General features: G+C 41.3%; 1 protein-coding gene across 4 annotated transcripts in view; it reads right to left on the bottom strand.

Moving 5' to 3' along the window:
* Kcnab1 (potassium voltage-gated channel subfamily A regulatory beta subunit 1) overlaps positions 1 to 15,914 on the bottom strand; it is a 444,167-nt gene that overhangs the window by 80,065 nt on the left and 348,188 nt on the right. For all 4 annotated transcript variants that reach the window (XM_004834500.4, XM_004834501.4, XM_087186405.1 and 1 more), the window contains exons 3-5: positions 9,157 to 9,194; positions 4,751 to 4,830; positions 2,290 to 2,334 (exon numbers count right to left, since the gene is read on the bottom strand). In XM_004834500.4, the coding sequence (XP_004834557.1) occupies positions 2,290 to 2,334; positions 4,751 to 4,830; positions 9,157 to 9,194 (163 nt within the window). The remainder of the gene's footprint in view (positions 1 to 2,289; positions 2,335 to 4,750; positions 4,831 to 9,156; positions 9,195 to 15,914) is intronic.

Here is a 15,914-nt window from a genome sequence, read left to right as displayed (position 1 = left end):
CACACTTATTTCTCCAAAGTTAGGCTTTCTGCAAAATGTTTGGCCTATGTAGTGTGCACGTTAACATTTGTATTCACCTAGGAAGGGTAGGCAGCAGCCAGGTAAATTATCACTGACTCTCATGGGGGTTGAGTGCCTCTTTGGAGCGGATCGAGAATGGTAATGTGAGTGTTATACAGTGACATAGCACAGTCTTCAATAGGTTTTGAACACCTTACTCATTTTGTTAGCACAACACTTCATGAACAGTTATGTTTTGCATTTTTTAGGTAAGGAGATTGAGAATCAGAAAAGTGAAGTAACTTGCTCTGGATAAAGCAGCTAGCAAGTTGTAGCACCAGGATAAGAAGTCCTTGTGTGGTAGTTTAAATAGCTTTAGGGGCTCAGTGCTAGGATGATATAGTTTATCTTTTCACCAGTCTTCTGTGGCCACTGTGAACTGATGTAAACATTCAGTACTATGGTGATAGCTCGAGCCTATTTGCAAGACTGAAAGGCAGCTTGTGAAATATCCATGTTAGTCTATTTTCCACAGAAGATATGGGTAATCGGTTCTGTAATTATGAAGAGTGATGATTAAATGTTTGCTGGGTATTGAGGGGGAAAAGAGCCACTGTACACAGGAAGTAGATGCCTCCTCTTGTTCCTCAGGTAGCCTGCACCTCACTTCACAGCTCCCTGCACTGTTAGTGGGCTTATCTCCAAAGTTTTTATTTAAGATTGAATTGTGCCTCTCTCCAAGAAGTACTAATCCCCACTACAAGAGTACTAACCCCCAGTACCTAAGAATGTGAGCTTAATTGTAAATAAGGCCATGCGGATGTAACTCATTATGTTAAGATAACATCATTTTGGAACAGAGTGGGCCCCAAGTCCAATATGACTGGTGTTCTTACAAGAAGAGACATAGACACAAAGGAGCAGAATGCTGTGCTGGAACAGAGGCAGAGGGTGAGGTGCTGCAGCTGCAAGCCGAGGAATAATGAGGATAGCTAAGGATTGCTGGTCACCACTGGAAGCAAGGGAGGGCAAGGGAAGACTTTATGTAGCATCTCAGAGGGAGCATGGCCATGCCCACACCTTGATTTGTGACTTCTGGCCTCCAGAACTGTACAAGAATAAACTTCTGTTGTTTAAGTGTCCCAATTTGTGGTGCTTGGTTGCAGCAGCCCTCAGAAACTGATGCAGCTTCTCTGCAGGCGGGGTGGATGGACCTGCAGTCTGAGTGGGACAGTATCTTGCGCAAGGTGGAGGACTGGGTGGAGACTGAATATTTTTCCATATTTAAGGTAGAGTACAGTTTTTTCTTAATGCTCCCCAGGGTTGGGGAATGGAGAGGAAGAAGTAGGTCACTAAATTTTCTTTGTTCAGATCTCCAAAAATGTCTCATTTTCCATTCCCACCAGGCCCTCTATTCCTACCAAGCATTTATCTCAGAGTGAGAAGCAAGCAACTCTGAAAATACAGGGGCTTTGGTTTCACCCTTCTAGTTTCTCCTCCCAGAGGAAGTTTAAATGGCATCTATAGAGCTATAATACCAGCAATATTGACCTGTACCCTTTGAGAATGTCCATGTTTCCTAAGCTAAATTTTAAAAAGTATAAGCATGAGTACAAAGCTTTGTGCACAGTTTTCTTAACTAATACTAGAGAGCTCTTATTTATTTGGCCCCAGCAAACATTCTAGTGCAGAGAGGTCCTGAAGCTTGTACAATGGGCTTTGTCTCATTCTGTGCCCTTGAGAAGAAGTGGCTATGGTGACTGACATGCCCTATGAAATGTAGGGGTATTGTTCCCCACCCTCACAAGAGGTCACTGCCACTTGCTTTGGCTACAGAAAGTGATGGCATAGGATAGGTAAGCATATTCCTTGAATTTCTTGGATGACCTCCTCAAAGATAGCAGCACTTTTTTGGATACCTAGATAATAGGGCTCCCAGGCACACAGGACAGATGCTAGCTGATTATATTCAGACAAGAAAGTTTGCAGGTGTTTATCCCAAGAGCTTCCTGTTTCATCATTTCTTTGCATCCACTGTTGCTAATAAAATAAATGATGAACGTCAATTTGTGTGTATAAATAATCAGCCTCCTGAAGCTTTCTTCCTTCACCAAATTACCACAAAGGGTAGTCAAAGCTATGAAAATGTCACTTTATTTTATGCACAAATATCTCATGAAGATTCCTTCTTTCTTTGCTCAACATCATAACAATTCATTGTGATCAATAACTGGTCAATAATTTTTGAAGCACAAGTAATGCAAACAAACAGTTATGATAATGTGATACCTCCAGCCTTTCTTCTTGATGATACTCCCCAGAATCACCTCAGCCCTGGAAGGAGAAACAGATAACACATTGGGTTGCAATATCCTGGAAAAGGAAGAGTCAACTCAAACTCCAGAGCCATTCCTAGTTAGAACTCTCAGTGCCTACATATCCCGAAAATAGAAGCTGCTCTCCACTGGTAGCAGTTTCCGCTCTTTGTTCTTGTGCCTGCAGAATCCTGCTCCGGAGCATTCCAGAAGCACCTGCCAAATCCTGACATGCTGGCAGGAGACTGCCTGCAGTTCTGATACTAAGAAACAGCAGAGTCATTTGGCAGTTTGGTATTTTTGAACCACTGATCCCATATATAGATGTCCTGCGTGGTGGTATGAACTGGGAGTCAAGGTTTTCCTTCCAATTGCTGCAGAACAATTCAGTTGTGACCAAGGAAGACAAGGAAACCTCACATTGTTTAGACAGAAAATATTGACCCCCAGGCGACCTTGAGGACAAACAAAGAATCGTTGCAGGGGTTAGAAGTCCCCAAGGCCAGGACTGAAGATGCAGTGATCCACAGGAGAATGTCCTGGGCTCCAGTAACCAACTTTGTGATAGGAGCAAGATACTGTATAAGGAGACATAAGAAAATATTTTTTCTGTCCCTAAGGCTGTGTGGTGGAGAGCTGTACTAAAGACATCACACTTTCCTGTCTCCATCCACCTCAACCTGAAACCCAAGATTGAAGAAACAAACTCACTCTGTCCCTCCCAGTGAGCCCTCATTGTGAGAAGCAGCTGGGCTCTCAGAGGCTTGTGAATGGGGAGGTCAGCGAAGTTAGCACTTCCTTTAGTGTGCTATAGATGGGAGTCAGCATTAATTGTTACTTGTCCTAACTGAAAGATCTGTCTTTTTTAGAGGGTACAGCTTGCAATAAATCATGACGCAGATTAGCTATGAAGTATTTCCCAAATGGACAGGCATTGAATGTTACTGGTGTTCTTTGTATTACTTCCTTTCTTTTTTTTTTTTTTTCTGTCTTTTTATTTATTTATTTATTTATTTATTTATTTATTTATTTATTTATTTTTATTCTTTTGGTACCGGGGATGGAACTCTGGTCCTTGCTCTTGAAAGGCAGGTGGCAGAACCACTGAGTTAAATCCCTGGCCCTTTTTTTTGGTCTTTTTGACCACTGTCATTTGCAACCTTGCATTTCACCTTATCTCAGTTACATACTGTAATCAGTCCATAATCAAAATGATGATGCCTCGCAGTGGGAATGCAAACAGGACCCTGGCAGACTTCCTGCTCATTCCTCCTTTTTTCTACCCTATCCCATCTTATACTAAGCAGGATTCAACAAGGATGAAAACAGTGGGAGGGGGCAGGGGGGTAGAAAGAGCAAGGCTTTATAAACTTTTACTTTTTCTCCTTGAAGTCAAGAGAAAACAGCAGAGATGTGGGCTTTGAGCCTCCTTGGTGGTTCTTAAACTTCAACCTAACCTTGAAAAGGAGGAAACTACGCAAGAAAATTGCACTTAGACCACTGGATAAGGAACTGATTTGGCAGGTCCAGTAGTCTGATTATAATTCTTCCCTGCAGGAAGGGAATTAGGCTGTAGGTGATTGTGTTCCACAGCCCTTTCAGGGAACTGCAGAGCTGCTCAAACAGCTTTCCAGCTATCTGTTTCCTCTGGTTACAGGAGGTGTATGTGTATGTTCACTCCAGGAGGCCAGGACCCTGTATGTATTCTGAAATGTGCTGGATGGGAGGCCTAGCCCATCACCCACATGTTCGCTGTCCTAGAGCCCCAGACCTGCACTCCATTCCAAGGGGAGGCTCAGCCAGATGAGCTTCCTTCCCCATGTAAAATGTGTAAGGCCTCCCTGACACCTTCTCTGTCCTCAGAATGGGCTCTGAAATATCTTTTTATAAAAGCTATTGATACCTTGGCCTCTTTGGGGATCCCACCTTATGTCTGATCTGCCTGGAATGCTCTTGTAGGGATAGGCGGGCACACAGAAGAGTAGTCCTTGCTTCCCTGCAAGGAGAATGTCCCAGTTCCACTGGGGGCTTGAGCAGCTACGGGATACAGTTATGAAACAATGGGATAACTTGAAAAACCATCTAGATCATTGCCCATTCATTTTCTTACTCATATATTCAACTAACATTGATTAATCTTTGCTACTACCGCACCGGCACCAGCCACCTCTGCCCATCACGTAGCTGGCAGTTGCTTATTGGCCCTTCCTCCCTCCAGTGCATTTTTCATACAGAGATGGACTGAGTGGACAGAGGGAGCCAGATATGGTCAACATCCTTTCTGCTAGTGATGTGAAGAGGGTGGGGAGGAGCAGTGCCACAGGCCTGTGGGCAAGGGCATTTGCCTCTTCCTACCAGTGTCTCTCAGAAATGTCTGGGCAGACTCTCTTGGTTCCACAGACACCACCGAAGTGACAAAACAGGTATTAACTTACTTTCCAGCTGCATAGACCTCGGCAGTATCAAAGAGGTTAACGCCACTTTCATAGGCAATGGTCATCAGCCGTTCAGCAACCTGCAAGGGGAGGCAGAGGTCACACAGAAATGCCACATGGTCTCCAAACCCAAGAAGCACTTTGAAATCATTTAATGGCCTTAAAGGGTGCTGAAATCTCACTAGTACTTCTTGCTTTTCTCAATTGTTGGGAAAAGAGGAAAAAGAAGCCTCAAGCACTTGGGCTTACTGCCCTCAGTCACAGAGCGGGCAGTCATCTCCCTTCACCGCTGGGATCGTCTGCCCTTAGAGCACCGGGGAGGTGGACAGGTTCTGGTTTCCCACTTTTCCGGGAAGGTCTCATTTGACAACATTCCCAATGGTACCTAATCTCTCTAAAAAGAGTTACTTGTGTCACTGGTGATACAATTCCTCAACTCCTTTTTCTAAGCCAATAGATTTTGGCAGCTGGATGACTCCTGACCTGAACCTTGTGATTTTTGCTTAGCAAAAGGCTTAGCAGACTGTGTTAGAGGGAGCCATTACTGTCATAAAACTCTGGCCACCCACATTCAGCCAAGTCCCAGGTACCGTCAATAAGTGACTGCTGAACCAAGCGCCTTGATTTACCGGGGATCCAGCTCCTCAGTTTGCTCAGCCCGCAAACTGATTCCTTAGCTCCTTGTCCTATCCTCTGTGCTGCTGCACACTCATGGTGAGTGTGACAGAAGAGTGGAGCCATAGCTATAAACCCTAGCTTGAGTGACAGCTTTAGAGAAATAGTGGTAAACAACGATGGAGAAGGGCCATTTTTTCATTTTGCTGGTTCATGTATCAGTTGTTTGAAAAATTACAATCTTCACAAATAATTAAAATTGATTTCCCCTTTGTTTTTTGATGGTAGGCTAAACCTGCTTCAACAGCATTTCCAAGGCAAACTATTTTTCTGTTGTATTGGAAATTGGCTTATCAAGAAATTTGTTAGGCTAGCAAAATGGAATCAATGCAGATTCTTTCGCATAATAGTAGCAAAAATGCTATTATCACTTTTAATTTGCCACTATTATAACATTTACCCTAATTTGCCACTATTACAACATTTAACCTAACTAAAACTTAAGACAAATATAGTTTTTCCCATTATAATTGTATTATCTTTTAAAATGACTGTGCTTACACTGTATGTTATCCTTGTGCCATGTCATGACTTATTGGTGGGCTACTACTGGGTAATGTACACAGTTAAATCTTATCAAGGGAGAGAAATTGTAAGGTGGAGAATCCAGGTTGGACACTTGGACTAACTGACGGTGGAGCTATTTCCCAATCATAGGATCTGAAGGCCTGAATATGGAATGATGAAAAAGAAAATCACTGAACTAAATCTGAAGATTGGTTTCAGCCCTTGATGTCCCCTTGCTAGACAAACTTGGGCAAATAATTTGAGCTCAATATTTCAGTTTCCTCATCTGAAAAATAGGAATGATTCTGTCGAGGGATTTCCTCCTCTCCATGGAACCTGAAGGCCTCAGGGGAAACTGATCTCACTTCTTCCAATGGGGGTCTGATGGGCCTAAAGCCAGGGGTTCAGGAAGGGTCTCATGACACACGTGGCCAATGAAACATGTGAGAGAAAGAGAACTTCTGGATTCACTTTTTTCTTGCCCTTCTTACAGAATTTCTGGAAGCAACACTCTTCTGGAGTTGCTATTCTAATTGAGGCCTGGAATTCCTGAAGATCTTCCATTCTTACTACCCCAAGAAGAAGTTGATACTCAGAGCACAGAAGTGAAAGAATGGCTGGGCAATGGCATAGGTCAGGGGTCACTGAAGCCCACTGTACTCCACATGTCTAGTTTAAAAGTCAAAATAGTTTTCCTCTTATTGGTTAAGCTGATTTGGGTAGGGTTTATTGGTATTTGCAATTTAAATTGCCCTAATTACCTGACAGATGAGAGAATATGAAATGAAACTGAAAAAGTAAGTGTTTAAGATGCTGATATACACTCATCATTACTTTTAAGAAGTTATTATTCATATGAGCAACATCTATCTAGGTTCTATGATGAAGCCCAATCACCTTTGAGAGTCACCTTGCAGAGTTACTTAGTTTGGTAATATCCCTGCCAAGGGATTATTCCATATACTGTTGAACTCTTCCAGGGACAGGCACATCACCACCTCCTGAGGCAGTGTTGATAACTGCATCATTTGGCACACTATATAGTGTGGCCATGTATGTTGAGTTGCTCTGTAGTTGGAGAGAAAGCAGGAAAATATGAGGAAGTGAAGTTGTTGCTACTGACTCACATTTTTACCCCACTGACACACTGACAGTAGCTGAGCTTTAGCAACTCAACCATCAGTGAGACTGGGTTAAGCTGTCTCCTCTCCCTTGCTGGCAGTCTCTCTGCAGGGACCTGGGGAAAGCTGCAGGCACTCTCTAGGAGGACTGGTAGCTATCTGACTGGTGTGCATCTGAGGAGAGTGCCTCTGTAGTCATTCCTGACAACTTTGTTGCACAGTGTTGAAAATGGGAGTTTTGAAATGATTCATCTCAGAGGTCATCCCTGTACCCTGACCTGGGGGAGCTGGGCTCATTGCAGCAAAATGTAGATGCTGTGAAAGGGAGAACAAAACCTGGGGAAAATGGGACATTGGTCCCTCTGCTCCCAAAGGGAACCTATTTTTGCCCTTTTCCCCTCCAGGCACCATGTCAGGCAGTATTAGGTTATGTACTTGTTGCAGCCAGTGGATTATTAACTTTAGACCTTCCTGTCTCTTTGGTATCTGACTTAAAGTCTGTGGCCTTTGCTCTGATCCCCATAGATTTGCCTCTGTGCTTCCTCCACACTTCTCTATCTGATGTCAATCACACCCATGCAGTAGCCTCTGTGAGGTGCCACCTGGCTCTTCCTTCAGGAAGGAAAGACTCATTCCTTGACCACCAGGAAGGATGCCCTCAACTGGCCTTTGGTGGTCAGCCCTGTCTATGAACTGTACTTGTCTAGGTCAGTGTCTATCCATGACTGGTCAGTATAGGAGTATAAAGATCCAGTTCTTGTTCCTCACCTTGGACAACACTGAAGGACTATCCTCAGTCTCAGAGCTCCCCATGGGGTTGGCCGAGGTCTTTGATGAGATAGATCACAGCCCATCTTCTCACTCTGCCGGATCATGTTTCGTTCTCTATTTTGCTGATCTTGAGGACATTTCCTAGTAACTGGCCTGCATGCTAACCTCTAACTCAGAGTCTGCTTCCCAGGGAGCCCAACAGAGATTCATGCCCTCTACACAATGATCTATGCTCTAGCAGTGGGAACAGGCATTTAGATAGATCAGAACAAGCACTTAAGACCTCTCCCTTAGATTTGAAAATTACACTTGTGACTTTGGGAACTGTGGGTGAAGCCTCCATTGCCCAAGCATCTTCTTAGGAACGATACTGTCATAAGAACTGTCTCTGCAGAGTGTCCATTCTGGGACAGCAGACTGAGCATTTTATAGGCAAAATCTCATTAATCTTAACCAGATCCTGTTGAGCAGAACCACTTAATGATGTGTCAACTGTTAATAAAAGGAAATGTTGGTAAATCAAGTTCATTAGTGACAGAGGGGTATTGGATCCTGCTGAGAGGATCCACTCAGATATACTATCCCTGCTTCTGCAGTGTAGTAGTCTTGCAGGTAGGCAAGGAAGGATCAGAGCAACTCAACAGCACTGCCCTCAGGGAAATTTTTGCCCTTTCAATGCCTGCATATCTCATTTATGGCATGAAGGAATTTGCTAAGCACTGCTTCAAACATGTGAACAATGATCTAAAGGCATTTTGTAATAAAGGTCATGATTATACTGGGCATTTGCTGAGTATTTGCTATCTCATACTAAGAGGGCTACATAAATGTCTGATATGCATGGCAATGTCAGGAGTATTATCCATTTTACACAGGGGAAGTTGAGGCTCAGAGAGGATGGAACAACTTGCCCAAATCAGGGTGACTGACTGTGCCCAGGACTGAGAGCTTCTTTGAGATGGGCAATCAGTGCTAAAACTAAATTACAAATAAATAAACAAATAGGAAGTAAAAAGAAATAAATAAAACAAAATAATACAACTACAGCAATAAAATCTTTGAATAAAGTTTCATTCAAAACTGTTTTAGTCTCTAACAGTTGAACCTGCACATATAATAGATTGACAGTCTCAAGAGCTATTAATAGTCTAAATGTGAAAAATACAAGAAGCAAGATAAAATTGAGCATAATCTTGGAGTCAGTCTTAACTCTGTGCTGTGATAGAAATTCTGTCCCTGTGAAATGTCAGGGTCCCAGGCACAGAATTCTTACTGCACAGCTCTTTCTGCACTTTCTTTTCACCAGCACAGTAGAAACTAAAAGTAACTTACCTCATCTGAAATTTGACCTCCAAATGTCACCCATGTTCCTAGAAAAGAATATATATTTGAACATTACTCAACCATTTTTCTAACATTGAACATAGTAAGACAAAACTCTTTTGGAGGAGCAGAGCCACCCCAAGCACCGATGAGGAGCCTTTCAGTCTGCCATACCACCCATGCCCAGTGCGAGGAGATGAGCCACATGGGCACCGGTAGCACAGCACCCCCCATTGAAATGAGAAGACATGTAAACAAGTTTCAAAACCAGACTTCCAGACCACATGAAGCAACCCCAAGGGGCAATGAGATGGAACACTCTGATACTCAACCACCTAGACTCCCTGAATTGGCAACAAAAGAGGATCTGGAAAAAATAAAATCAGAAATAATTTCTCAGATAACAGCAAAGATTGTGCCCATATTGCAAGACATGATTAATAAATCTAGAGAGGACACAGATAAAAAATACAGGAGCTGAGGAACATGATGGAATCCCAACATAGGAAACAAATGGAATCCATAAAACAGATGCAAACAGATTTCCAGGAGATTAAAAACTCCACTGAAAGTTTACGCAGCAGTATGAGCCAATGTGAGGACATAATTTCAGATATAGAAGACAAGATTGCAATTAGTGAGGAGGAAAAGAAAAATTGCTTTAAAATTGCAAGGGAACATGAGAAATCAATCCAGCAGCTGCTAGATGAATAACATAAAGAAGAATAACATAAGACTGACTGGAGTCAATGAAGAAAGAGGAGAGAGTGCAGATGACACAGAAAAACTGTTTACAGAAGTGATGGCAGAAAACTTCCCAAGCAGGGGAAAAGAACTTGACGTACAGATAAGTGAGGCATATAGGACTCCAACTAGGAATGATCAAAAAACAGTCTACACATAGGCATATAATTGTTAAGATTCCAGAAACCGAACAGAAGAACAAAATTCTACAAGCAGTTAGAGAAAAGAAATGAATCACATACAAAGGAAAGCCCATCAGAATCACAGCAGACTTCTCAATGCAAACCCTCAAGGCAAGAAGAACTTGGAGTGACATATTTCAAGCCCTAAGGGAAAACAGCCTCCAACCCAGATTGATGTACCCTGCAAAACTATCTTTCAAAATTGATGGAGAAAGAAGATACTTTCATGACAATGAGCATCTTAGGAACTTCATGAATACCAAAGCAGCACTTCAAAAAATTTTAGACAATATCCTAGGAAAAGACAACAAGGATCACAACCCCAGAAAGCCCAACAGAATGAATCCATTGGGCACAACAAGAAATTAAATGCAAAGGGGGAGAATCTAACAAAAAGAAAAAGTCATGACAATGATAAGTCAATGCATATCAGTTATAACTGATATAACCGATATAACTGATCAATGTTAACAGTCTCAATTCACCAATCAAAAGAAATAAACTGGCAGAATGGGTTAAGAAGGTCCAACAATATGTTGCATACAAGAAACACACTTAATTCAAAAAGAGACTTGTAGACTGAAAATTAAAGGGTGGAAAACAATACTACATGCAACAGGAACCTGAAAAAAAAGCAGGAATAGCTATCCTCTTTGCAGATCAAGTAGATTTCAAACCAACACTGATTAAGAGAGACAAAGAAGGACACTACATCCTTGTAAAGGGAACAATCCAACAGGAAGAGATGACAATCACAAATATATATGAACACTAGTGCACCCAACTATATAAAACAAATACTAACGGACATGAAAAATCATATAAGCACTAATGCAGTAGTAGTGGAGGACCTCAATACCTCGCTGTCACAAATAGATCAACTAGACAAAAAATAAATAACGAAATACTAGAACTCAATCAAACTCTTGAACAAATGAACTTAACAGATGTTTACAGAGTGTTTCACTCCACAAAATCAGAAATCACATTCTTTCAGCTGCACATGGATCATTCTCCAAAATAGACCACATACTCACTCATAGAACATGTTTAAGTAAGAGAAAAGGAATTGAACTTATCTGCTCTATATTATGAGACCATAGTGCAATGAAATTGGAGATCAATAGCAAAAGAAACTGCAAGAATGCCATAAACACATGGAAACTGAACAACACACTTCTGAATAACCAATGGGTCACAGAGGAAATTAAAGAAGAAATCAGACAGTTCCTTCAATTAAATGACAAAGACAATACAACATATCAGAATCTATGGTACACAATGAAAGCAGTCTTATGAGGGAAATTCATAGCAGTGAATACTCATATTAGGAAAACAAAGCGAGCCCAATTAACCTGATGCTGAACCTCAAGCTCCTAGAAAAAGAAGAGCAGGACAAACCCAAAGCTCATACAAGGGAGAAAATTATAAAGATCAGAGCAGAAATAAATGCAATGGAGACTAAGAGAACAATACAAAAAATATCAATGAAGCCAAGAGTTTGTTCTTTGAAAGAATAAACAAAATTGACAAATACTTGGCCAAACTTATCAGGAAAAGGAAAGAAAAGGCCCAAATCCATGCAATTAGGAATGTAAAGGGTGAAATTATAATGGATCCAGCAGAAATACGGAGAATCATTAATACCTACTTTGAGAACCTATACGCCAGTAAGATGGAAAACACAGAAGAAATGGACAGATTCCTAGATACGTATGAATTAACAAAGCTGAACGAAGAAGATCTAAAAATTCTAAACAACACAGTATCAATCAATGAAATTGAAAACATAATTAAAAACTTACCAACTAAGAAAAGCCCAGGTCCTGATGGCTTCATCACAGAATTCTACAAGACATTTAGAGAGGAACTACTGCCAGTACTGTTTAAACTCTTCAATGAAATTGAAAGGGAAGCAATACTCCCAAATTCATTTCTGGAAGCAAGCATCACCTTGATCCCCAAAGCATAGAAAGACCCAACTGAAAAAGAGAACTATAGACCGATCTCACTAATGAACATAGATGCAAAAATCCTCAACAAGATACTGGCAAACAGAATACAGAGGGTCATCAAGAAGATCATACACCCTGACCAAGTGGGATTCATCCCAGGGATGCAGGGATGGTTCAACATATGCAAATCAATCAATGTAATACACTATATCAATAGAGCCAAGAACAAAAACCATATGATCATCTCAATAGATGCAGAAAAAGCATTTGACAAAATCCAACATGCATTTATGATAAAACTCTATGAAACATTGGAATAGATGGTCTCTACCTCAATCTGACAAAAGTCACCTATGAAAAACCAACAGCCAATATCATACTAAATGGTCAAAAACTGAAATCCTTCACACTCAAATCAGGAACAAGACAAGGATGTCCACTGTCACCATTCCTGTTCAATATAGTTTTGGAAATATTATCCACAGCAAATAGACAAGAGAAAGAAATAAAAGGAATAAAGATAGGAAATGAAGAAGTAAAATTATCGTTATTTGCAGATGACATGATACTCTATATAGAAGACCCCAAGAAATCCACCAAAAGTCTTCTAGACTTAATAATCAAATTCAGTCAAGTAGCTGGTTACAAAGTCAACACACAAAAATTAATAGCTTTCCTCTACACGAATGACAGACTCACTGAGAGTGAAATAGGACAAATAATTCCATTCACAATAGTATCCAAAAAACTGAAATACCTAGCAATCGACCTAATGAAAGAAATCAAAGACCTCTTCTCTGAAAACTATGGCACTCTGAAAAGAGAGATTGAAGATGATATCAGAAAATGGACAGACATCCCCTGCTCCTGGGTAGGAAGGATCAATATAGTGAAAATGGCCATACTTCCAAAACTGCTATATATATTCAATGCAATCCCAATCAAAATCCCAGCAGCATACTTCATGGACCTTGAGAAAATAATCCAAAAATTCATTTGGAGCAAGAAGAGACCTAGAATAGGAAAAGTAATTCTAGGTACCAGAGATATGGCAGGGGGTATCACAACCCCCAACTTGAAACTATACTACAAAGCTACTGTGATAAAAACAGCATGGTACTGGCAAAGAAACAGACTTGAGGACCAGTGGAACAGATTAGAAGATGCAGAAACAATGCCAGACACACTCAGCCATCTCATCTTCGATAAAGGAGCCAAACACCCTCACTGGAGGAAAGATAGCCTCTTTAATAAATGGTGCTGGAAAAATTGGGCTTCAACTTGCCAAAGATTTAAACTAGACCTATATCTCTCACCATGCACTAAACTAAAATCCAAATGGATTAAATATCTAAATATTCAAATAGAAACTCTGAACCAGTTGGAACAGAGGTTAGGTAGAACCCTTGAAGACTTTGGTGTAGGAAAAGATTTTATAAACAAAACCTCAGTTGCCCATGAACTAGCACAAACAATCAACAAGTGGGATCTCTTCTTATTAAAAAGCTTCTACACAGCAAGAGAAACCACCAGCAGTGTGAAGAGACAACCTACAATGTGGGAAAAATTTTTCACCAGCTGTCCCTCAGACAAAGGTCTACTATCTAGAATGTATAAAGAACTTAAAAAAATCAGACCTCCCAAATTTAAAGACCCAATCCAAAAATGGGCATCTGAAATGAACAGGCATTTCTCAGACAAAGAAGTAGAAATAGCAAATAAACATATGAAAAAATGTTCAACATCACTGGTCAGTCAAGAGTTGCAAATGAAAACAATGCTGAGATTCCATCTCACCCCAGTAAGAATGGCTGCTATCATGAAATCAACCAATAACAAATGCTGGTGGGGCTGTGGGGAAAGAGGAACCCTGCTCCACTGCTGGTGGGAGTGTAGACTGGTGCAAGCACTGTGGAAATCAGTATGGAGATACCTCAAAGAACTAGGACTGGAAGTCCCATTTGACCCAGCTATTCCCCTGCTGGGTATCTTCCCCAAAGAATTAAAAGAATTATATCACAGTGATATATGTGCCCCCATGTTCATAGTAGCACAATTTGTAATAGCTAAAACTTGGAAGCAGCCCAATTGGCCATCAACAGGAGACTGGATAAAGAAAATGTGTATTTTTTAATAAAATGGAGTACTACTCAGCCATAAAAATGTGAAATTAGAGACATTTATAGCTAAATGGATGCACATTGAGGCGATACTCTTAAGTGAAATAAACAGGACACACATGTGTAAATACCAAATAGTTTCTGTAGCGTGAGAAACTGAAAGTGTAAATAAGGACTAAAAGATAATGTAAAATAGGAAGAAAAGGGGCAGAGGGAAGGGGAAGTGGGAGGCGTAGGGGAAAGGAAAGAAGGGAATGGGATTAATATGAGAAAATGAAAAAATGGAAACAAAGTCTTTGTAAATAGGGAGGGATGGAGGGGTTGAAGTGAGGGCAGGGGAAGGGGGAAAAATAAGAACCGAGAGAGATTGTGTAAAGGTGCAAATTTCCAATGATGAATGTCATTATATTGTATATCTAAAATGTACCAATAAAATTAATTTTAAAAAAAGACAAAACTCTTTCTTATATCAGGGCCACCCCAATAGGTTGTACAGAGTTCACCAAGGGGACTAAGCCAGAGGTACTTGTGGGCTACAGTCTCGTCTGTCCTAAGTATTCCAGAAGTTGTCTGCCTCCTTCTGGATGAGAGGGTGACCATTCTTCACTAGAAGCCCCCATAGATGCTCATGCATCCCTGTCCTAAATGAAGTTTTTGTTTTGCTATAGACCCTATGGACCATGACTGCTAGTGTACAGGAAGGCAGTGCTATCAAGCCTGCTTTGGCTTTACACCCATTCTTGTTTCATTTAGCTAAAAAACCACTTGTTCTGAAAACAAAGCAAGAACGAATGTGTAGCCAAAGCAAGCTTAACTTTGATTTTGGCCTTCCTTCCTTTGACTCCAGTGGGGCCTCTCTTTTGTTTTCCCTACTACCTTTTCAAAAAAACCCTTTCAGATGTCTTTCTAGTCTCCACTTACACGACACAGAAGGTGACACACACCTTTTCTGATATGATCTGCCTTTCCAGAACAGAAAAGTCCACTGTTTGGGGGTAGGAGAGGAGATAATAGCTGGAGTGAGGGTTGGGAAGACAGAGGAGACAGACAGAGCCAGTGGCTAAAGAGCTGCTTGTGTAAAGCAAGAGGGAAGCAGATGCTGAGTTTTGGTCACTCCAGTTTCCAGGCACCCCTCTTATTCACTCCCTCTTTATCCCTTTGTGTGGGTCCTATTGCATGCTAAGGAAAGACACTGCACCATGTGCCAGGGACTGTGAGGTGAGTGGTGTAGCTCCCACCACCCAGGAGCTCACAGATCCCTAAACCTGGGGATACCTGCCGTGCAGAGGCAGCAGCAGGGAGGGAGCACTCTGCCTAGGCTGGAGGGAAAGTGCTCAGAAGCCTCCTAAAGGAGTGACACCTTACTTGCTTCTCACAGGAATGACCTGAAGGAAAAAGAAAGGGATAGACAGTTCCAGCAGAGGCAGGAGCTTGGGCAAGGCAAGGAGGTAGAAAAGTTGAGTGTGGTAATGAACTGGGTGTGGGTCATTAGGAGAGAGGAGACAGGAGTGGGAGCAGCTGTTGTCAACTTATATTTTAATAAAAGGTATAATAGATAATGTGAAATAGGAAGAAAAAGGGGCAAAGGGGAAGGGGAAGTGGAAGGAGTAGGGGAAAGGAAAGAAGGGAAAGGAAAAAATATGAGAAAGTGAAAAAATGGAAACAAAGTCTTTGTAAATAGGGAGGGCAGGGGAAGGGGGAAAAATAAGAACCAGGAGAGATTATGTAAAGGTGCAAATTTCAAATGATGAATGTCATTATACTGT

This window comes from Heterocephalus glaber, unplaced genomic scaffold (genome assembly GCF_053883595.1).
Source record: "Heterocephalus glaber isolate CG9 unplaced genomic scaffold, H.glaber_assembly_v1.0 deba00001504, whole genome shotgun sequence".
Taxonomy (NCBI): Eukaryota; Metazoa; Chordata; class Mammalia; order Rodentia; family Bathyergidae; genus Heterocephalus; species Heterocephalus glaber.
Note: the sequence above shows the minus strand (reverse complement) of the source record. Positions and strands in the feature narration are given on the sequence as shown.